The sequence below is a fragment of the Elephas maximus genome, chromosome 25 (assembly GCF_024166365.1).
Source record: "Elephas maximus indicus isolate mEleMax1 chromosome 25, mEleMax1 primary haplotype, whole genome shotgun sequence".
Lineage (NCBI taxonomy): Eukaryota > Metazoa > Chordata > Mammalia > Proboscidea > Elephantidae > Elephas > Elephas maximus.
In genome coordinates this window covers 17973134-17993921 of record NC_064843.1, presented here as the reverse complement: position 1 = coordinate 17993921, position 20788 = coordinate 17973134, and the positions used below count along the sequence as shown (strand labels likewise).

The 20788-nt window shown below is 44.6% G+C and overlaps 1 protein-coding gene across 4 annotated transcripts in view; it reads right to left on the bottom strand.

Moving 5' to 3' along the window:
• The window catches only part of ATP9A (ATPase phospholipid transporting 9A (putative)), a 148650-nt gene that overhangs the window by 65584 nt on the left and 62278 nt on the right, over positions 1 to 20788 (bottom strand). For all 4 annotated transcript variants that reach the window (XM_049868746.1, XM_049868748.1, XM_049868749.1 and 1 more), the window contains exons 8-13: positions 17743 to 17823; positions 16056 to 16131; positions 5448 to 5524; positions 3925 to 4085; positions 1940 to 2082; positions 584 to 696 (exon numbers count right to left, since the gene is read on the bottom strand). In XM_049868746.1, the coding sequence (XP_049724703.1) occupies positions 584 to 696; positions 1940 to 2082; positions 3925 to 4085; positions 5448 to 5524; positions 16056 to 16131; positions 17743 to 17823 (651 nt within the window). The remainder of the gene's footprint in view (positions 1 to 583; positions 697 to 1939; positions 2083 to 3924; positions 4086 to 5447; positions 5525 to 16055; positions 16132 to 17742; positions 17824 to 20788) is intronic.

Here is a 20788-nt window from a genome sequence, read left to right as displayed (position 1 = left end):
ACGGGCATGGTGACACAATGTGAAGAATGTAACCAATGTTATTCAACTGTACTTGCAGAAACTGATCAATGGGTCTATGTTCTGCTGTGTATATTTTCACCAAAATTAAAAGTTATCATGAGTAAATAAATAAACATATTCATAAACTCACAGTATAAATAACCAATAGGTTCTCAAAGCTCTTCTAACACCAGTTACTGAGCAAATAATTTTCCATTAGGTTTTCCCCAAAATCCACTAGTGTACTTCCTTAGAGTGGACTAACCCTGGGAACAAAGAAGATGGAAAAAACCCTCAACTTCAATTTTTTTACCAAATGTAAAGGATTAGCAGTGGCCCAAGCTGGTGGGGTGGGAAGAAATAGGGAGGGACAGCTAATGGGTACAGGGCTTCTTTTGGGGGTGATAACAATGTTCTAAAGTTGATTGTGGTCATGGTTGCACAACTCTGTAATATACCAAAAACCACTGAACTTATACACTTTAAACAAATGAATTGTATAATACGTCAATTCTCTCTCAATAAAGTTGTGAACAAAACGTAAAGATATTACTTAGTGTACTGAAGCTTGAGAAGGCCTTACCTGGGTGTAAATACTGAATATGTGGCTCTGTACTTCGTCCATTGAGTCGAGTCCGTAGGCCACTGTCCCCAGATGGAGCCGTTTGAAAACCATCTCATTCTGGGTAAGGGTTCCTGCAACAGAAGACAAACAAGGCACTGGGCCTACGTCCCTGGGGCTTTGGTTAGTCTTACAGTAACAACGACTATTATTTTTTGAGAGATCACCATATATCACACGCTGCTTTAAGTACTGCCCTTCTGGTAGAGATATCTGCAGTCATTTGGCCAGAATCCCATTCCCCTTCTTTGAGAATGGTACTCTAAGTTTCCACGGGGAAATGACCACCACCGTTCTCTGGGCTGGTCGAGAAGAACTGTCAACCAGGGTGCCTGACTCATTCCGTTGGCCAAGAGGGGGGCATGTGACATACACTAGACCAATCAGATTCTGTCTTGCAGAAATCTGAATTTTGAGCAGAAAGATAATGTGGACAGAGGTGATTACAGTCAACTCATTCCAATGATGGACTGCTACGAAGACCATTCTGGGAAGTCTGCTGCTGATGTACTCAGAGGTTTCCTGGTTCCTCTCCTTTGTGATGCCTAGTTTCTCTATGATCTTGAGAGTCACCCAGGATCTTCTTAACAGACGTCCTTTCACCCTACAGCCCCTAAACGGTAGAGATGAAGCTTAAATCAAGGTCTCTCCACTCCTCAATACTTGTTCTTAGTGACTATGATAACTTCATAACTTGGCAGATGTTAAATTGTGGTGCAATATTGTGGGGTGTGCTTATGAGACTGGGACTTGAGACTAGACTTCCTGAGTCCAAAGCTTTGTTCTGCCACTATGTGACTATGACGAGTCACTTAGCCTCTCTGTGCCTCAATTCCTCATTTGCAAAATGGAACAACAATACCACCTAACGCACAAGGATAAGATGGGAGCTGAGTATAGAGCAGTGCTTTGTCCGTAACTAGTACTATATAAGTTTGCTGCTGTCACCATAATCATCACCATCATCAAATAATCAAACAGTGAAGAAAATAAAACAGCAGCAGCACCCATCTCTACTATCCCCAAAAGAGGAATCAAGAGTTTGGGTCAAAGCACTCGCACGCCTCCTTTCGCCTTGAACCCCATCTGTTGTTAGTTGCCGCGAAGTGGATTCCGACTCACGGTGACCTCGTGTGCAGAGAGCAGAACTCTGTTCTGTAACAATTCACCTTTCGGAAGCAGATTGCCAGACCTGTCTTCTGAGACGCCTCTAGGTGGATTCGAACCGCCAACCTTTTGGCTAGTAGTCGACCACTCAACCATTTGCACGACCCAGGAACAGCCTTGAACCCTGTCTAGACCCCAGGACACGCTCACCTGTCTTGTCTGTGAGTAAGTAAGAAATCCGCCCCAGCTGCTCGGGAATCGTGCTGGAACGAACCACAGTCCCAGGGATTTTGGAATCCCTTCGAATCACCCAGCTGTACACGATCTTGCCCATATCCAGGTTCACACGCAAGCTATTCAGAAATCAGAGCAAAGAGGTTAATAGGGTATACATGTGCGGCTCCTTGTGTTTATTTTTGTAAACAACATGGATGCTAAATAAACATCATTTGTGCCCTGCCATCTGGAGTCGCTCCCCATAGAAGTGCACTGTGGGCGTGAATCCACAGCTTCAACAAGAGTTAATACCTCTATTGAATAACCCACCAGACAAATCATTATTTCATGGAGCTACCCTGTTACGGACCGAAGTCACTAAAGAGACCAAAGAGGTAGTTGTTTTTATCTTACTTTTGTTTTGACTTTTCTTTATTTTTAACTACTGGTTCCCTAAGCCAAAAAAACTGCAATAAATATTAATTTTTAAATATCATTTTACTGCAAAAAAAATAGAGATCTTCAGAAGCATTCACAATCCTCTAATCAACTGCTTGTCATTTTACTGCCTGGTCCTGGTCCATATGAATATTCATGAATTTTCAGTACTATTATAGCTAGAACTTTATAATCAACATTTCCACTTAACCTCGCACCACGCTTCTTTTTTCCTAGCAATAAAGTAGACTTGCTTATTCTCTGAAGTCAACATCCACAGCATGCTGGGTGCAATCTCTCTGTGCTAGTCACGCTATGGTACAATAAGCCCCAATCTCTGTCCTCAGAAGACAAGAAATTCTAGCTGCAGTGATATAAATATACAAGAGAGCAAGGCAAAACTTAAGACAATATATTGTGTAAGACAAAGATTATAAGGACTGAAAGTTTCAGGAAAAAAAGATCTGGTTTGTTTTAATAAATATTTACTGATCATTTATTCTGGGGAAAGAGTAAACAAATATCCAATAATATGGAACTAAATAAACTGTTGAGCCTTGAATATCTACAAGGGCGGTTCTTAAAAATGATGAGGCACATATATATCTGACATGAAAAGGTATTCACATTGTTCTGCTAAAAAAAATAAAAGGCAAATTTTAGGTAGGGCAGACTCCTTTTGTTCTACAAGAGAAACCACCTAGAAAAATAGATCCCAACCTATTGCTGTCGAATTGGTTCTGACTCATCACCTCAAATCTGTTCTTGTTGTTTCTGTAAGTAATCAGTTCCTGTTTATGTTTACAAGGTAAGCTACTATTATTTATAGGCGGCAAACATCAACAACAAAAACCGATTACTTACTGTTGTTTACTTTTATCTTCTATAAATAACAATGGCTTTCAATTGCAAAAAGAAAAATATATCCCAAAATATTAACAATGTTTATCACTTGGTAGTAAGATTAGAGGTGACTTTTAGTTTCTTCTTTTGCTAATGTAGGGCTTTGATTTTTTTTCTACTATGACTATATCTATTCTTACGTAATTTTTAAGAACAATTTATTAGCTTCCCAATGAGGTAGGAAAACCACTGGCATGTACCACCAATCTTCCATTGAATACCTACGGCAGACATTACTAATCAATCATGATATTACTTCTCAGTGAGCCCAGATTCAGACTCCAAATCCATCTCAACACAGCACTCCCAAGGGCTGCTACCAATCTCTCAGAGAGGGCACGAGATGAACTCTATAGGGCATCGCTGGCATAGACTGGGCAAGGCAAGGAAAGATCTTTTGAGCAGAGAGTTATTCGACAAAGGGTGGCTCGTGGCAGTGGAACGTGCCTGTCTAATCCTACCAGAGAGCATGGTGCACTCCTGACCCTGATCATTCTTGGTCATCACTTTGCAGGGAGACCAGCTCCTTCTAACAGCCATAACAACGACCTTTGAATGAGCGAACAGAAGAAAACGTTCAAGAGACCCACACCCCTAAAAAGTCATGGCACCCAAACACAAGCACATCTCCTGCTTACCTGATGGGAATGATGTTGGAAAACAACAGAAGGAAGCGGATGATCTGTAGGTACCAACGGCCGGCAAAGTGCTGCAGGGCAACCATGACCAGTGACACCACCACCAAAGCGCCAAAGAGGATCTTGGTGAGGCAGTTCACCTCCAGGTCAAACAGGCCAATCTGTGGGCCACGTACGAAGGGGTGCTTGGGTTACTTGGTGCGACCCACAGCCCACCTGAAGAAGTGGACCTTAACCCATGAATCCCTCAACCCCAGGGGAGACAGATCCTCACATCTTAGGATTGGGAACACTGGGCTCCATGGACCACAATTCATAACAGACCCCCCAAGGGACCTCGAAGAACTTGGATTTGGAATTTTTTTATGAGAAGATTCAGACTTGGAAACATATAAGCAGGTTACTGCCGCATCCAGTGCTGTTCTGCATTGCATAACCCCTGCAACCCTATGCCGTGACCCTATAAAGTGATTCAGGACCCACACTCTTAGCACCATCGTTGTCAGGTACCACTGAGTCAGTTTTTGACTCACAGCAACCCTGTGTGACAGAATAAAACTGTCCTATAGGATTTTCGAGGCTGCAATCTTTATGGGAGCAGAGTGCCGTATCTTTCTCCCACAGAGTGGCTGGTGGGTTTGAACCGCCAACCTTTTGGTTCGCAGCCGAGCACTTTTCCTTCTTAGTACTGTCCAACACACTAATTCAGTTCTGCCTGAGAGTTTGGGGCACACACCACTGGTGGAACCTGATTTTTAGGTGCTCTGTTAATAACATTATTACTTTAATAATCATATATTTATTTTAACATGGAGTCAGGAAAAATGTAACTAGCATATCACACTCATAACTTCAAGACTTGTGACCCAGGAAGAGGCTCGAACATTAAATAAATGATACTGTAGTTGTAATGATGGTTGTAATGGACAGGCAAAAACAACTGAATTTGGGCAATAAGGCATCAGTGGGTGCTATTGGCAAAGGATATCATTTGCAACATTCTGATTCCTCAAACTGGAAGGGGAGTGGGCCTGGGAAGGAGAGTCCTGGTGTGGAACAAGCAATGACAGGACCACAGGTCTGACATCTCAGTAAGCGCTACGGCCTGTTGCTCAGCTTGGGTGCGGACCCCAGGCCTGCCCCTTCTTGCCCTGTAGCCCAGGCAGAGCATCAGGTTCTCAAGCCATTTTCTTGTCTATACAATGAGGACCACAGAAGCACCTTTGTTCCTAGGCTGTTGTGAGGATTAAATGAGATGCAGGTAAAAGGTGCAGACAACACCTGGCCCCCAGGGATGCTCAGAAGTGGTTTTTAACTTAAAAGCTTTAAAAATGTTCTGAATTCATATATGCATTATATGCATCCATATACATATTTATGAAAAGATACCTGTATAGAAGAAATAACACTGTTAGGTGTCATCGTTTTTAAATCTAGTGCCTCACCTTACTGACACCAATCAGCCAAGTCCATCTAGTGGACGCTTCCAACAAGGAAATGCAGTCTTTGAAACTCTTACATACCTTACTTCGGGGATTTGAGGTATTCATGACACTCCGGAGTTCTCTGCCAGTATAAAGAACAACACCCACAACAGTACCTAAAATGAGAAAAACAAAACTCGGAGATGTCTGAATACAGATGGATGGTCTTACAAACAGAACAGCCTGACCTGCCTAAGAGAATGTTCTATAAATCCAACAGCCACACCATGAGGATATCAGAAATTCTACACTGGAGTCAACCAATGATCTATGGCTACGCTGACCAATATGGTAGCCACTAGCCACACATGGGTATTTAAATTTAAATTCACTTAAAATGAAATAAAATATCATTGCTCATTCTCACTAGCCACATTTCATGCGTTCAGTAGCCACATGGGGCTAGTGGCTGTCATATGGGAGAGTAAAGCTCAGAGCATTTCCATCCCCATAAAAAGTTCTATAGGATAGCACTCATCGATGGGGTCCCAAGCCAGTTGCCATTGAGTCGGTTCCAATTCGTGATAAGCCCAAGTGTTTCAGAGTAGAATTACACTCCATGGGGTTTTCAATGGTTGTGATGTTTCAGAAGGAGATGGCCAGGCTTTTCTTCTAAAGCACCCCTGGTTAGTAGTTTTGGTTAGTAGTTGAATACTTAATTCAGCACCACCCAGGCACTCTCTATGGGGTCCAATGGCCTCTAAAAGCAGATTGGGGCAGAGGTCTTTAGTCCGCCATGCCACTGGCCTTAGAGACTTTCAGAGGTACCCAGAACATTCCCATACTCATAAACCATTATGGGAACTTATGAAAGCACCCTTCTTTTTAGAGCATATTCTTCCCATCGAGTCCAATTCCTTTCAGACTCTGTGTCTGCCCATTCAGGGGATGTCTGTCCAGATAACAATATTCCTTTCCTAAGAACTTCCCTCTACCCACTCAGGGTACAATATTGAAAAACATCAATCCCTCTAAAAGTAAACAATTAATAGAAGGAACACAAATGATAAGATACAACTATTAGTCTTCATTCATCTGGAACAAAGGAGAAAGAAGGAAATCCAAGAATCAGTCAAGGAACTGGACTACAGGACTGTCTACATGAACCTCTGCCTCTTCCGCCTTGAGACCAGAAGAACTAGATGGTGCCCGGCTACCACTACTGAACTTTCTGATTAGGAACACAAGAGATGAAACCTGATATAAAGGGAGAAAAATGCGAAACAGAATTTCAAATTCTTAAAGAATCCAAACTTACTGGACCTATTAGGGCTGAAGTGAAGGGTTCCTGAGACTGAGACTCTGAGTTGTGCCTCAAATCTTGAATTGAAACTATCCTCTGAAGTCACCTTTAAACTAAGTAACAGTTTAACCCAAAGAGTAAAGACTGTCACTCTTGAGTACTGTCTCTTAAACATATACATATATATACATACATATATATATAAAACCAAAGGGTTAACAGCAATTCTAAAGCATAGAGGAGAAGGTTGCGGGGCAGGGAGATTAAGTAAATGGAAGAGAAACAACTAGAACAGAAATAACGAGAATGCTGACACATCGTGAAGAATGTAACCAATGTCACTGGCCAATATGTCTAGAAACTCTAGAATGGGAGTGGGCTTTGTTGTGTATATTTTCACCAAAAATAAATCTAAAAAAATTAAAAATATCCCGTTAACATTAGAAAAGATGTTCAATTTAGCAAATAAAGAAATGCAAAACAAGACATTTTTATCCCTGTCAGATAGGCAAAAATGCAAAGGGTTGATGAGACCCAATGTTGGCTAAGAGGTGGAGAAATGGATCTTGTCATAAACACTGCTGGCCGGAGTATACACTGGCCCCAACCTTTTTTTGGTGGGAAAATGGGCAATACCTATCAAAAGCCTACCTATGCATCCTCTTTTCCAGTGTGTGCCAAGAAAACACTCACACCACAGTGGGGAAAACAAGGAAACCAAGAAACACGGTCATCACAGACAGTGGTGAGCCAGTGGTAGACCAGAGGGAGGGAGGCGACCAGTTTGCACTGGGAGGTCAGAGGTGCCATCTCAGATGATGACATACGAGCTGGAACTTGAAACACAAGAAGCGGCCAGCCCTGCCAAGCTCTCAGGAAAGATTCCAGGATACAATTTGGTCTCTGCTGGAAAAAGAAAACACCTTCCCTTCTTCTCTCTCCCCTCAGTCTTGGGAGTACCATTATCGGGGGGATACACAGCTATTCAAAAACCACTAAAAATCCAGAGCTTAAAACACGGCTGCAATAAAAGAGCCCAACCCCCATCAGAGCAATGTCACTGTGTCTTCGCACAGACAGCCTTGGGGAAGGCGCTGAAGTCCGCCCAGGTTTACCATACATTCTCTGCACAATGCCGAGGAAGGTTCTCAGCAGATGGCAGGCCGGGGAGGCTCACCGCCTCTCAGCAGATGGCAGGCTCCTGTGAACGCAGGCAGCCAGTCCCTGCAGGCCCTTTCGTCACAGCAGATGGTTGGACAGTGGAGCTGGAGCCTGGGCTGAGAGCAGGGCTGCCCCGACTACCCATTCACACCTGCTCCAACATGGCTGAGTCTCGGACCGGATGTCCAGGGCTAGAGAGCATTCCTAACAGCTGAGGGCACCCCAAAGTGGAGTGTTCCCCCACAGCCCTAGAAAAACCTTGATGCTGACAAACACTACTGAAAATACCCTTTCCTACTCAATAACTCTCTGGACTCAAGGCCAAAACCATCTCGGCAAGATGCCCAGCATCTGAACCATGGCCTCGCCCTAAATGTCATGACCACCCAGAGAGAAAGCACTGATTGGCAGCTCATGGATATGAGTTGGTCTGGTGTACCCAGGGCTTTAAAGGTGTCAAATTAATTGTCAACTCTTAAATTCAGGAGTATCATGTAAAACATTGAGATTTCTAGCTTCTCCTAAAAAATTGGAAGATCTGGTAACACTGGGCCCACATCTCCTGAGTATAATCAGCTGGTATGAAGCAATGGCTACCCCTGTACCCAGGCACAGGAGCTGGAGCTCAGCTCTCACTCAGCCCCAGCCCAATCCACTCCTTCAAGCCCCCGGCCCCATACGCAACTCCTGCCTACACCATAAGACCCGACTCCCGCTTCCTATCTGTCACCCCTTTGGTCCCTTCTTGCTCTCAACCCTCTCTCTGCTCTCACTCTGCAGCCTGCAGACCATAGAAGCCTCTCAACTCTCCCACCAGCCCTGACTGGTTTCTCCTGCTGCTCCAGTGATCCAGGCTGTTTCAGTCGAGCACTCTATGAAGCTCTTTCTAACTCCACAGCGCCTGGTCCTGGGGTCAGTGACACTCTGTGACCCCTTATTCTCAGTCTGCAACAAGATTCATGCTGACCCCTGAGAATGGCCATTTGGAAGCTTTTAGAGCAATCTGACATTGCTGCAACATTCAAGTGTGTGATGAGCAGGCTTGACCCACTGAACAAGTTGGGTGTTATCAAACTCACGTGGAAAGGTACACACAGAGCTGTCTGTCACGCTCAGGCAGAGCACAAGTCAATCTGCTACAGACTGGGGAAAAAACAACTGATCCTCACCACTGAGAGTTAGGGGCTACAACACCTGGGCTCTGTAACATCCAGGCCACCAACTATGCCAAGCCCCCGGGGCTCCCCAATCCCTTCCCATAGTCCATCCATCACGCCTCTGACTCCTTGGCTATGTTACCATGGCAACTGCACCCTCTACAAATTGATGCCAGCGAACTCAGCGGACCCTCAGCACTGCTTGGCAAGGTTTTTTTTTTTTTTTTTTTGACGTCCAACTGAGTGCTTCTAACAATGGAATAACTACAAGGCAGCAGTGAGGTTCTGAAGGGAACACAGGAGAGAAATCTCACGTAATTACGATTACTCTAGAGGGCTGTTTCTTTAGTTGGGCGTCAGAAGGAAATGGCTTGTGTTTAATCAGAGTGTGTTGAGATGTCCGCTCGTAAGAAGCAAGGGGAACTGCAAGCAACAAAGGAAACAGTCAATACACTGCTCCTCACACCCGCTGGGGAACATAAACATCATCGGACCGCTGCAACCACTGCTGTCTCCTCTCACGCCACTGAGCACAAACAGATGAATTCAGACAAACTAAAAATGCGTGTGCTCAACTCCACAGAGCGTTCCTCAACCCCCACCTTCAATATCCCAATTTGCTGTCCCCTCCCTCCCTCCCAGGAGACATCTCACCCAGGCTATGAGAACCTGGGCAAGTCCTTTAACCTGAGACTCAGCTCCTTATTCCATTAAATGCCCTATTTAATGATGCGAGAATAAAACAAGAGAAGGACAGCAAAAACACCTTGTTCAAATAAAAAGCACCTGAAAAATAAGACTTACTGTTGTTGTTAATCTCTGAGATTAAGGCTGACAAGCCCTTTCAACATCCCTCCCTCCACCTCAGAATTCTATGTGTCTTCACCTAAATTGTTTTCCCTTTTTCTGGTCTCAAAGGAAGTACATAGAACTCTCTCATTTCTTAGTATCTCTTTCACAACCTACATTTAACTTGTACTAAACTATGAAGTCCATGAGAGTGAAAACTAGGATTTTCTGGAGCATCATTGTGGCAGCAGGGCCTACCATACAGCTTGGCATATAATATCAGAAACCAAACCAGCTGCCGCTGACTTCATTCTGACTCCTGGCAACTCCATGTGTCTCAGAATAGAACTGTGTTCCGCAGGGTTTTCAGTGACTGATTTTTTCAGAAATAGATCACCAGGCCTTTCTTCTAAGGCACCTCTGAGTGAACTCGAACTGCCAACCTTTGGGTCAGCAGCAAGCACGCTAACCATTTGCGTGACCCAGAAGCTCCCTGGCACATAATAGGTGCTCAATAAAGGCTTGCCGCATGGAAGGAAGGAAAGAGGGAAGTCAGCAGAATGGAAACCAAACAGACACGTGAGGATTTATATATAACTGAAATGCTAACATTTTCGAAACAAATGCCTAAGCAAACGAATCTAGGCTATTAGAAATCAAAGCAGTGGCTACCCTTGGATAAAGGTGGGGGCTGAGGCAAGCTTCTGGGGGAGCTGGTAACACCCTCTTTCTTCATCTAGGTGTTGATGACATGGCGTCTTCACTATGTTAATTTTTTTTGTGGGGGGAATCCATCTATCACTACGCTTAGAATTTATTACTTTTCTGCATATGTGCTACCTTCTATAAAAAGTTTTAAAAAAAATGTGTCTGAACTGTTTGCAAGAAATCAAGCATTTACTCTTCACATTGTTGTTGTTGTCGGCTGCTGCTGGGTCGGCTCCTGACTCACGGTGGCCTCACGCACAATGGAACCAGACTGCTCAGTCCTGTGCGATCCCCACGACTGGCTGTGCGTCAGATCATTGCGATCCATGGGATTTTCACTGGCTGGTTTTCAGAAGCCGATCGCAGGCCTTTCTTCCCAGCCCATCTTAGCCTGGAGGCGGTGCAGAAACCTGTGCAGCATCACAGCAACACTCAGGCCTCCAGTGACAGGCAGGGAGTGGCTGCACATGAAGCGCACTGGCCAGGAATTGAACTTGGGTCTCCCACACGGAGGGAGAGAATTCTACCACTGAAGCACCACGGTTCTCATGGCTCTCATTACTGCTTAGTAAGGAGACAGGCACCTCGCAACTATGAGCGTTATTTCAGCCCTGTCTGTGCCGGATACAACCCAAGGCAGTAACTTCAACCTCCATCTTGACTGACCTTCCTGCATCCCTCTCTACTCCACATGAAGGGGCAGGTGTCTGACGCAGGCTATTCTCTGCTCCTCAGTGTGGGGCTTTTTTCCCTGTACATGTTCATATCTCTTCAAGCTGTCTCTACCCACAAGCCACAAAAACAGACAGGGCTCCAACGTTAGGGGCCTGAGGTGGGACTGAAATCAGACCTCTTTGCTAGTTATCTGCACTAACTCCACTCCTGAAACCAAGAGAAACTCCAGGTGGATCAAATATTTTTACATAAAACCATATAAACACTCCAAGAAGGCACTGGTGTATATTTTTTTAATTCTTGAGCACAGAAGATTTTTCTAAGCATGTAACAAAAGCCAGAAGCCATAAAGAAAAAAAAAAGATCAATGGGTCTTAACATGAATTAGGTCCCCCCAAAAATGTGTGTATCAACTTGGTTAAGCCATGATTCCCAGTATTGGGTGATTGTCCTCCATTTTGTGATTGTAATTTTATGTTAAAGAGGATTAGCGTGGGGTCCTAACACCACCCTTACTCAGGTCACCTCCCTGATCCAATGTAAAGGGAGTTTCCCTGGGCATGGCCTGCACCACCTTTTACCTCTTAAGGGAAAAAAGGAAAGGGAAGCAAGCAGAGAGTTGGCGACCTCATACCACCAAGAAAGAAGCACTGAGACCAGAGCATGTCCTTCGGACCCAGGGTCCCTGTGCCTGAGAAGCTTCTCGACCAGGGGAAGATTGAGGCCAAGGACCTTCCTCCACAGCCAACAGAGAGAAAAACCTTCCCCTGGAGCCAACGCCCTGAATTTGGATGCCTAGCCTACCAGACAGTGAAAAAACAAATTTCTCTTGTTAAAGCCATCCACTTGTGGTGTTTCTGTTAGAGCTGCACTAGATGACTAAGACAGGTGGGCAAAAATTTAAGTCAGAATCAGCGGGTACAGGCTAGGGTGCTGGGGCCTCTTGATGAAATCATCATAAGTGTGAATTAGAAGACGGCCCTGTGCCAGGTAAATTAAAATGTAAAAAGTACACACCCTTTGACCTAGTAACCCTGTTTCTATGGAAATACTGACTACATAAACTTTTGGAAAGTCCATATGGTAAAGGAGTTACTGCGGTGCGAAGGGTTAATGTGCTAGGCTGTTAACTGAAAGGATGGAGGTGAGTCCACCAAGAGGTACCTCAGAAGAAAGGCCTGGACAGACTGACTGGACCGGCAGACACTATGTTATGGATTGAACTGCATCCCCCAAAAATGTGTGTCAACTTGGCTAGGCCATGATTCCCAGTGTTGTGTCACTGTCTACCATTTTGTCATTTGATGTGATTTTCCTATGTGTTGTAAATCCTACCTCTATGATGTTAATGAGGTGGGATTAGAGGCAGTTATGTTAATGCGACAGGACTCAATCTACAAGATTAGGTTGTGTCTTAAATCAATCTCTTTTGAGATATGAAAGAAGTGAGCAGAGAGACATGGGGACCTCATACCACCAAGGAAGTAGTAGAGGGAGCAGAGTGTGTGCTTGAGACCCTGCACTTAGAAGCTCTTAGACCAGGGGAAGACTGATGACAAGGACCTTCCCCCAGAGCTGACAGAGAGAAAGGCTTCCCCTGAATTTAGACATCTGGCCTACTAGACTGTGAGAGAATAAATTTCTGCTTGTTAAAGCCATCCACTTGTGTTATTTCTGTTATAGCAGCACTAGATAACTAAGGCAGACTAGATGAACCCCCAAGACTCTCGCCCTGAGGTACTCTTTAAACTTGGAACTCAAACCACTCCCAGAGGTCACCTTTCAGCCAAATGACAGATTGGCCCATAAGATAAATAGTATCACCTGTGAATACCTTCAAAGTAATAGTCTAGATGAAACCAAGTGGTTAACATTTACCCTAGACCAAAGAGGAGAAGGCTAGGCGGGACAGGGAAGCTAGATTAATGGAAACAGAATAACCAAAATGGAAATAACGAGAATGATAATATATTGTAAAAATGTAACCAATGCCACTGAACAATAGGTACTGAAACTGTTCAATAAGAACCTAATTTCCTGTGTAAACTTTCACCAAAAACACAATACTAAAAAAGAAGAAGAAGAAAGGCCTGGAGATCTACTACCAAAAAATCAGCCACTGAAAACCCTATGGATGGAATCAAATTGACAACAGCAACTCCAAAGATTAGATAGGAGGAGCCCTGGTGGCAAAGTAGTTAAGAACTCAGCTGCTAATTTGACAGTTCAAATCCACCAGCCACTCCTTGGAAACTCTATGGGGCAGCTCTGCTCTGTCCTATAGGGTTGTTATGAGTCGGAATTGGCTTGACAGCAACGGGTTTGGTTTTGGTTTGGTTAGGGGGCAGCGAGTTTATGTTAATGTAGGAGGAACACCTCAGAAAAGAATGGTGAGAATGACTGCACAATTTGAAGAATGTCGTCAATGTCACTGAAGTGTATACTTGGAAATTGTTGAACTGGTGTACATTCTCAAAAACAACAAAAAAATAAATAAATTTTAAAAGAAAACTCTATGGGCACGCTTCTACACTGACATACACAGGGCCACTATGAGTTAGAACCAACTTGATGGCAACTGGTTTATCAAAGATTTTTTAAAAATTAATTACTTGTTAGCAAATTATTGGAAAGTGGAGAAAAACTGGTGAGGAAGAGTGACTAGGTTGAGAGAGATATGGGTGACAAGCAGCAGGAGAGGCAGAAAGGAAAGGGCCACTACGGGCTGGGGTACGGCCGTGGCCATGGCCGTGGAGGAATCTTCAGGACCAGTTTCCTACCTCTTCAGTCGTTAAGAGAACTGAGAAACACTGCAGACGTGATGCAGGTACAGGAGGGCCAAACCAAACCAAACCTGTTGCCATCTGGTCAGTTCCTACTCACTGCAATCCTACAAGGCAGAGGTGAACTGCCCCATAAGGTTCCCAAGGCTGTAATCTTTAGGGAAGCAGCCTGTCGTATCTTTCTCCTACGACCCTTTCGTTCACAGCTGAGCACCTAGCCACTGTGCCACGAGAGCTGCTTAATGGAGGGCAGTGGACAAGAAATATGGCACAAACCTAATCTCTGTCTGCTGAAATGAAGAGGTGAGTCTGTGAAGGGTGAGAGGTGGTGAATGGATGTCATTTGTGCTGGTTTATTCCCTCCCCTTGTCACGCAATATTCTAGTATCTGCTGCACTAAAGAGCTGCAAAGAAACATCAAGGAGGGAGGAGATATCATGTTTGAAGAAAAAAAAATTGATTCTTCCAAGAGTAAAGATACAAATAGTGGAATGATGATAATAACAATACTGTATAATATGCTAATAATTTTATTATATATATTGTTGTTAGCTGCCATCGAGTCGGCCCCTAACTTATGGTGACCTCAGGCACAATGGGATCGGACTGTCGTGGCCCACAGGGTTTTCACTGGCTGATTTTCAGAAGCAGGTCACCAGTCCTTTCTTCCTAGTCCATCTTAGTCTGGAAGCTCTGCTGAAAACTATTCAGCATCATAGCAACATACAAGCCACCACTGTGGCTACGCGAGAGGCGCGTTAACCAGGAATCAAACCTGGTCTCCCACACGGAAGGCGAGAATCCTATTATAGTGAGTCATATGGGGCACTGAACCACTACTGCTCCCATATAATATACTGTAATATTATACATATCACAACAAAGATAATAGTTGTGCAACGAGTGCTGCTTATGGAGCAAATCACCTCGGTCTATGTCCCAGCTTTGTCTTTTACCCTCTGTGTGATCTTGGGCAAGTTACTTAACCTCTCTGAGCTCTGGTTCCCTCATCTTCAGAAGGGGGATAACAGGAGTAACGGCCCTTGTGGTACTGTTAGGAGGGTTAAGCGAGGTGGATAGCACACTTAAGGGGCTCAGCACAGGGCCTGACAGGTAGCAGATATCAACACTGCTGCTGCAGACCACGTTCGGCTGCTGGAATCCCGTCTGCTCAGGGGCTGTGGCTCCGCCTCACACCAGTGTTCAGAATCAAAAAAGCCTTACACCAATGTTCACTGCAGCACTCTTCACAACAAGCAAAATGTCCATCAACAGATGAACACAGATAAACAAAAGGGGGTCTATACACAATGGAATACTACTCAGCCATAGAGAGAAGTAAGTCCTGAGACATGCCACAACCTGAATGCAACTTGAAAACATCATGCTAAGTCAGACACAAAAGGACAAACGTTGTATGACCTCACTTACATCAAATAAGCAGAAATATAGAAATCAAAGGTTATTAGTGGTTACCAGGGTGGGAAAGAGGGGGAATGGGGGTTTTTTGCTAAGGGAACACTGAGGTTATGTTAATAGTGGTGGAATGATTTGGAAAAGGATAGTGAGAATGGGTGCAAAACATGAAGAATGTAATCAACGTTACTAAACTGTAAATGAGAAATGTTTTGTTACGTATATTTTCACCCCGATAAAATTGAAGAAAAAAAAAGCTAAAAAATCAAAAGCCTTCAATGTCCAGTTCATCTTGGTGTTTTAAACACCGAGGCTCACATTCAGGCCACTGCCCTTTCCCATTCACCAGATCCCCCCTCTTCCAGCAGTACCTGCTCAGTGGCCTCCATGGACACAATTTCTGGCCAGAGCATCCAGGCTGACCCGATTTCTGGTACAGATTAGAATGTCCATCTGGAGTGGCAATTAAGGGCTATTCCCCAAGTGGACGCTACAGCCACGTCCAAAGGCCACAGCAGCTTCTCTTCCAGACATCTCTAAGAGTCCGAGGGGCAATTAGCTGTCAGTTTGACTCCCAGGAGATGCCGGGACAAATGGAAAACACCATTTGACCAGCAACTAAGTTTCCCAACTGACAGATGATTATACTAATTACGAGAGGGTTTTCTTTCCTTCTCAAAATTGTTAACACACCCCTCAAGAAGGGCGCCCTTACCTGACGCGATGACGGTGCCCGCCCAGAGCGTGTTCTCGATGCTCAAACTCTCGCTGATAGAAGGGTCGCTGTCTTCCTAAAAAGACCAAACAGACAAGCGTTTACCTGCCAAGGTTGTGAGAGAAGCCATGGGCTGTTTCTAGCATGTTCTTTTCGAGGCAGAAAGAGAAGGGCTTCCCCTGACGAAGGAGTCCCTGGGTGGTGCGAATGGTTATGTGCTGGGCTACTAACCAAAAGGTTGAAGGTTGGAGCCCACCCAGAGGTGCCTTGGAAGAAAGGCCTGCCGATCTGCTTCCAAAGGCCACAGCCACGAAATCCCCATGAGGACTGTTCTACTCTGAAACATATGGGTTCGCCATAATGTTTGTTGGTTTTTTTTTTTTTTTTCGCCTGATTAAACTAGGGAGTCCTGTTTGGAAACCTACAGCTTTACCAGGAGAGAAAGAACGAGGCTCATGTGCTATTTTCCTTGGAGTTTTCATCTCCCACAGAAATACTTGTAAAAGCTGGTTCGGGATTTAAGGAGCGCAGCCCTTGAACACTGAAGAAACGCTTTATGGGGCATGAACTAAAGTGCAGAAGCAAAGAAATCGTGGAGGGCCCTTTGCTGGCCAGGCTTACGGCTTATAGAAAAAGAACCACCACAAAATGTCAACAATTACTCTAAAGTCCCCAAGGGTAAGGGGACAGGGAAACCAGATTACTGGAAGTGAAACATCCAGAAGGGAATTAACAAGAATATTAAAACACTGTGAAAAATGTAACCAACGTCTCTGAACAATACGTGTAAAAAAAAAAAAAAAAACTGTTAAATGGGAACCTAACTTGCTGTGTAAACTTTCACCGAAAACGCAATCAAATATTATTTAAAAAAAAAAAAAAGAAAGAAACACCAACAATTTCATTTGGGCTCTATAAACTAATTGTGCCATAGTCCTAAAAAGATTTAAATTCAACTTTAATTTCCATTCTGAAAATCCTGAGGGGGGTTAAAAATTCCAGTAATGGTAACACGCTCTACAACACAGATGACCCCTGAAAACACTGTGCTGAGTGAAACAAGTCAGTCACTAAAGGACATATATTGTTACTCACATGAAATAGGCGAATAGAGAGAGACCAAAGTTCACTAGTGGTTACCAGGGCTGGGAGGGAAGGGAAAAAGGAGAGTCACTGTCTAGGGAGCACTGGGCTTCCATTCACGGTGGTGGAATAACGTGGAAAAGGGTCGTGGTGATGGTTCCCAAAACGAACGAACACGATCAACATCACTGAATTGTACGTGTGAAAACTGCCGAATTGGCAGACGTTTTATCATGTATATTTTTTAGCACAATAAAATAAATAAGTAAACATTATGACAATAGCAACAGGACTTGTACAGATAAGAGGATGAGGGCCTGAAGGAGACAGAAAGAAACCGTTTTCAGACGCCAGAGTTACACTGATTATAACCACACCTGGCTCTGGGCTATTGGGTAATGACAGCTGATCCGAAGCTGGAAGAAATGCCCAGCGTGTCCAACTCCCTGAGAAACAATACACCAGCCTTCAGGGTGGGGCCTTCTTGAAGGAATCTGACCCCCACCTGGCGTAAAGTTACCAAGGACTGTCGACAGCTCTCGGTGGCCCCTGCCACTGACACACACTCTGAGGCAGGATTCTACATTAAGATGAGCATACTCACTCTGGTAAAAGTTCCCACAAAGTTGTGAATGTCGATATTTGGCTCCTCTGCATACACATACGACCGAATCTGAAGCAGATCCTGTTCAACAAAGGTAACGTTTTAGAGTTAAAACAAAGCCAGTTTATGACAAAACCCCTCAGGGGGCTCACTATTTCTTCAACAGCAACTGTCCTTCCAAACAGGGCAAAGGGACTCTTGAAATTATGGGGCTGGAGGAAAGTCTACTATTAAAGACATTTAGGAGTCAAAACACACAGTGTCACAAGACATGATGAGATGCCCAGTAGTAAAGACATTGTTGGCCGTTCACACAGCATTTTCCAAACTTGTTGGGGGGCGGAGGATATTATTCCCCAAACAGGCAGACCCCCTCTGCTAAACTCTGGTTTACAAGACTCGTTCGTGCCAACAGAAAGCAAGCTCCTCCGACAAGAGGTTACAGAGCACCTGCTCTGCCAGAAGCCCTGGAAAGGGCAGAGACATGACACAGCAAACAAGCAGCCACTCTCAGACAGCTAAGACAGTGAGGACGAGGACGGAATCACGCGTCTTCACACGTCTTCGCAAAAGTACATTTCAAAGCACAATATGGGGCGGGAGAGAGGTGGGTAGGGGACTAACTGCCTAGGAGACACTGAGCTTCTGTTCAGGGTGATGGAAAAGTTGGAAATGGATAATGCTGATGGTTGTACAACAGGATGACTACAATGTCACTAAATGATACGGGCGCAGAATGTTCAAATGGCAAATGTTTTGTTAACCTACATAGTTACCAGAGTAAAAAAAAAATTAATAAAAGTGCTATAGAACAAATTGGGTAATACATATTACATTCACCAGAAAAAAAAGCAGAATATGTTCATTGGTATAAGACAGTGAAGAAGTGGTTACTTCCGGAACAAAGAAAAAAGAACAGGAGGGGGGCTGGGGGGCAGGAAAGGGATGTGCAGGAGGGGGAGGAAGAGGATGAGGCCCAGGAGGAGGCAGAGAGTGCCAGGTGAATGGCAACATGAATGTGCAAAGTCCAGAGGCAGAAAACCACAGGTCCAGGGACCGGAGAAGCACAGATGGTTCCTGACAGGAGATGGCAGGGAGGGGCTGGATCACCCAGCAGGTTAAAAGCCAGGCTAAAAACATTATGTCTTACACACACACACACAAGGCACAATGATAGGGAATTTATTTTACGCTGATGTTCCTTAATGACTTTGCCACCTAAGGAGCAGATCCTTTGATGTGAGGGCTTGGTGGCTTCCTATTACGAGTATGGGTACTTGGAGTACAAACGCCTGCTGCCAAGGATGAGGCTTTGTACAAACACAGCCAAGAGTAAATGCGGCTCCTCCACACACCAGCCACATGAGTTTGGAGAGACAGTAAACCCTTCTAGCCTCAGTCTCCTGACCTGTGAAATGGTCATGATCCAACACCCACACTGTAGGGAAGCAGTGAGAGCTAAGTGAGTCACTGTGGGGGGCTAGGCTCCATGCCTGCCATGTGGTAGGAGGCAGCCAGTGGTCACCATCATCATCAATACCAATGGCAGGACATGTGCACAACTAGGGGACCACCATACCCCACTTTGCCCTTGTTATTTTCTCAGTTGCTATCGAGTCGGCTCCCACTCATAGCGACTTTACGTATAACAGAATGAAACGCTGCCCGGTCCTGCTCCATCTTCACGGTCGCTGGGATATTTGAGTCCCTTGTTGCAGCTACTGTTGTCAGTCCGTCTCACTGAGGGCTTCCCTCGTTTCGCTGACCTTCTCCTTTACTCTAGCACTCTCCCTTGCACCTATTTATTTGCTGTTTCTTCTATCTTCCTCTCCTAAATTCCTCTTTCTTCTTTTCATTTTAACAAAATCCCTTCAAAACCAGCACCGCTAATCCTGATGGGCATGCCCAGATGTGCCTATGACTACTGCAGCTGGAGAGCCCTGGGCCCTGAAGGAAAGCCATTTGTGCTAAAAGCAGTTTCCTATTTAAAAACTACAGCTTCTGCCAGTAGCCTATTCTGGGGTTTCTCAGCTCTGACATGAAGAAGTTTCTTTTTTTTCTGCATCCCACTTTGGAGAATGGCTTCTGGGGTCTTAAACACTAGCAAGCGGCCATCTACGATGCATCAATGGGTCTCAACCCACCTGGGGCAAAGGAGAATGAAGAACACCAAAGACATAAGATAATCATGACCCCAAGAGACAGAAAGGGCCACATAAACCAGAGACTACATCAGCCTGAGACCAGAAGAACTAGATGGTACCTGGCTACAACCGATGACTGCCCTGACAGGGAACACAACAAAGAGCCCCTGAGGGAGCAAGAGAGCAATGGGATGCAGACCCCAAATTCTCATAAAAAGACCAGACTTTAAGGTCTGACTGAGAATAGAAGGACCCTGGAGGTCACGATCCCCAGACCTTCTGTTAGCCCATGACAGGAACCATTCCCAAAGCCAACTCTTCAGACAGGGATTGGACCGGACTATGGGGTAGAAAATGATACTGGTGAAGAGTAAGCTTCTTGGATCAAGTAGACACATGAGACCATGTTGGCATCTCCGGCCTGGAGGGGAGATGAGAGGGCAGAGGGGGTCAGAAGCTACCTGAATGGACACCAAAATAGAGAATGGAGGGAAGGAATATGCTGTCTCATTAGGGGGAGAGCAGTTAGGAGTACATAGCAAGGTGTATATGAATTTTTGTATGAGACACTGACTCGATTCATAAACTTTCACTTAAAGCACAATAAAAATTTTTTTTAAAAAGTTTCTTTTTACACTACCTTCACTTGACCTTTCAAAGGGAGGAAGGGGTCATTTATAGGAAAAGGGAAGACAGAATTCTTTTACTAGAAAAATCTTCCTTTATAATCAAGATTAAATCAAAAAACAAACCTACTGCCGTTGAGTCAATTCTGACTCATAGCAACTCTACAGGACTGAGTATAGCTGCCCCATCGGGTTTCTAAGGCCCTACTGGAATAAGACTGCCCCATCTTTCTCCCGAACAGCAGCTGGTGGGTTTGAATTGCTAACCTTCCAGTT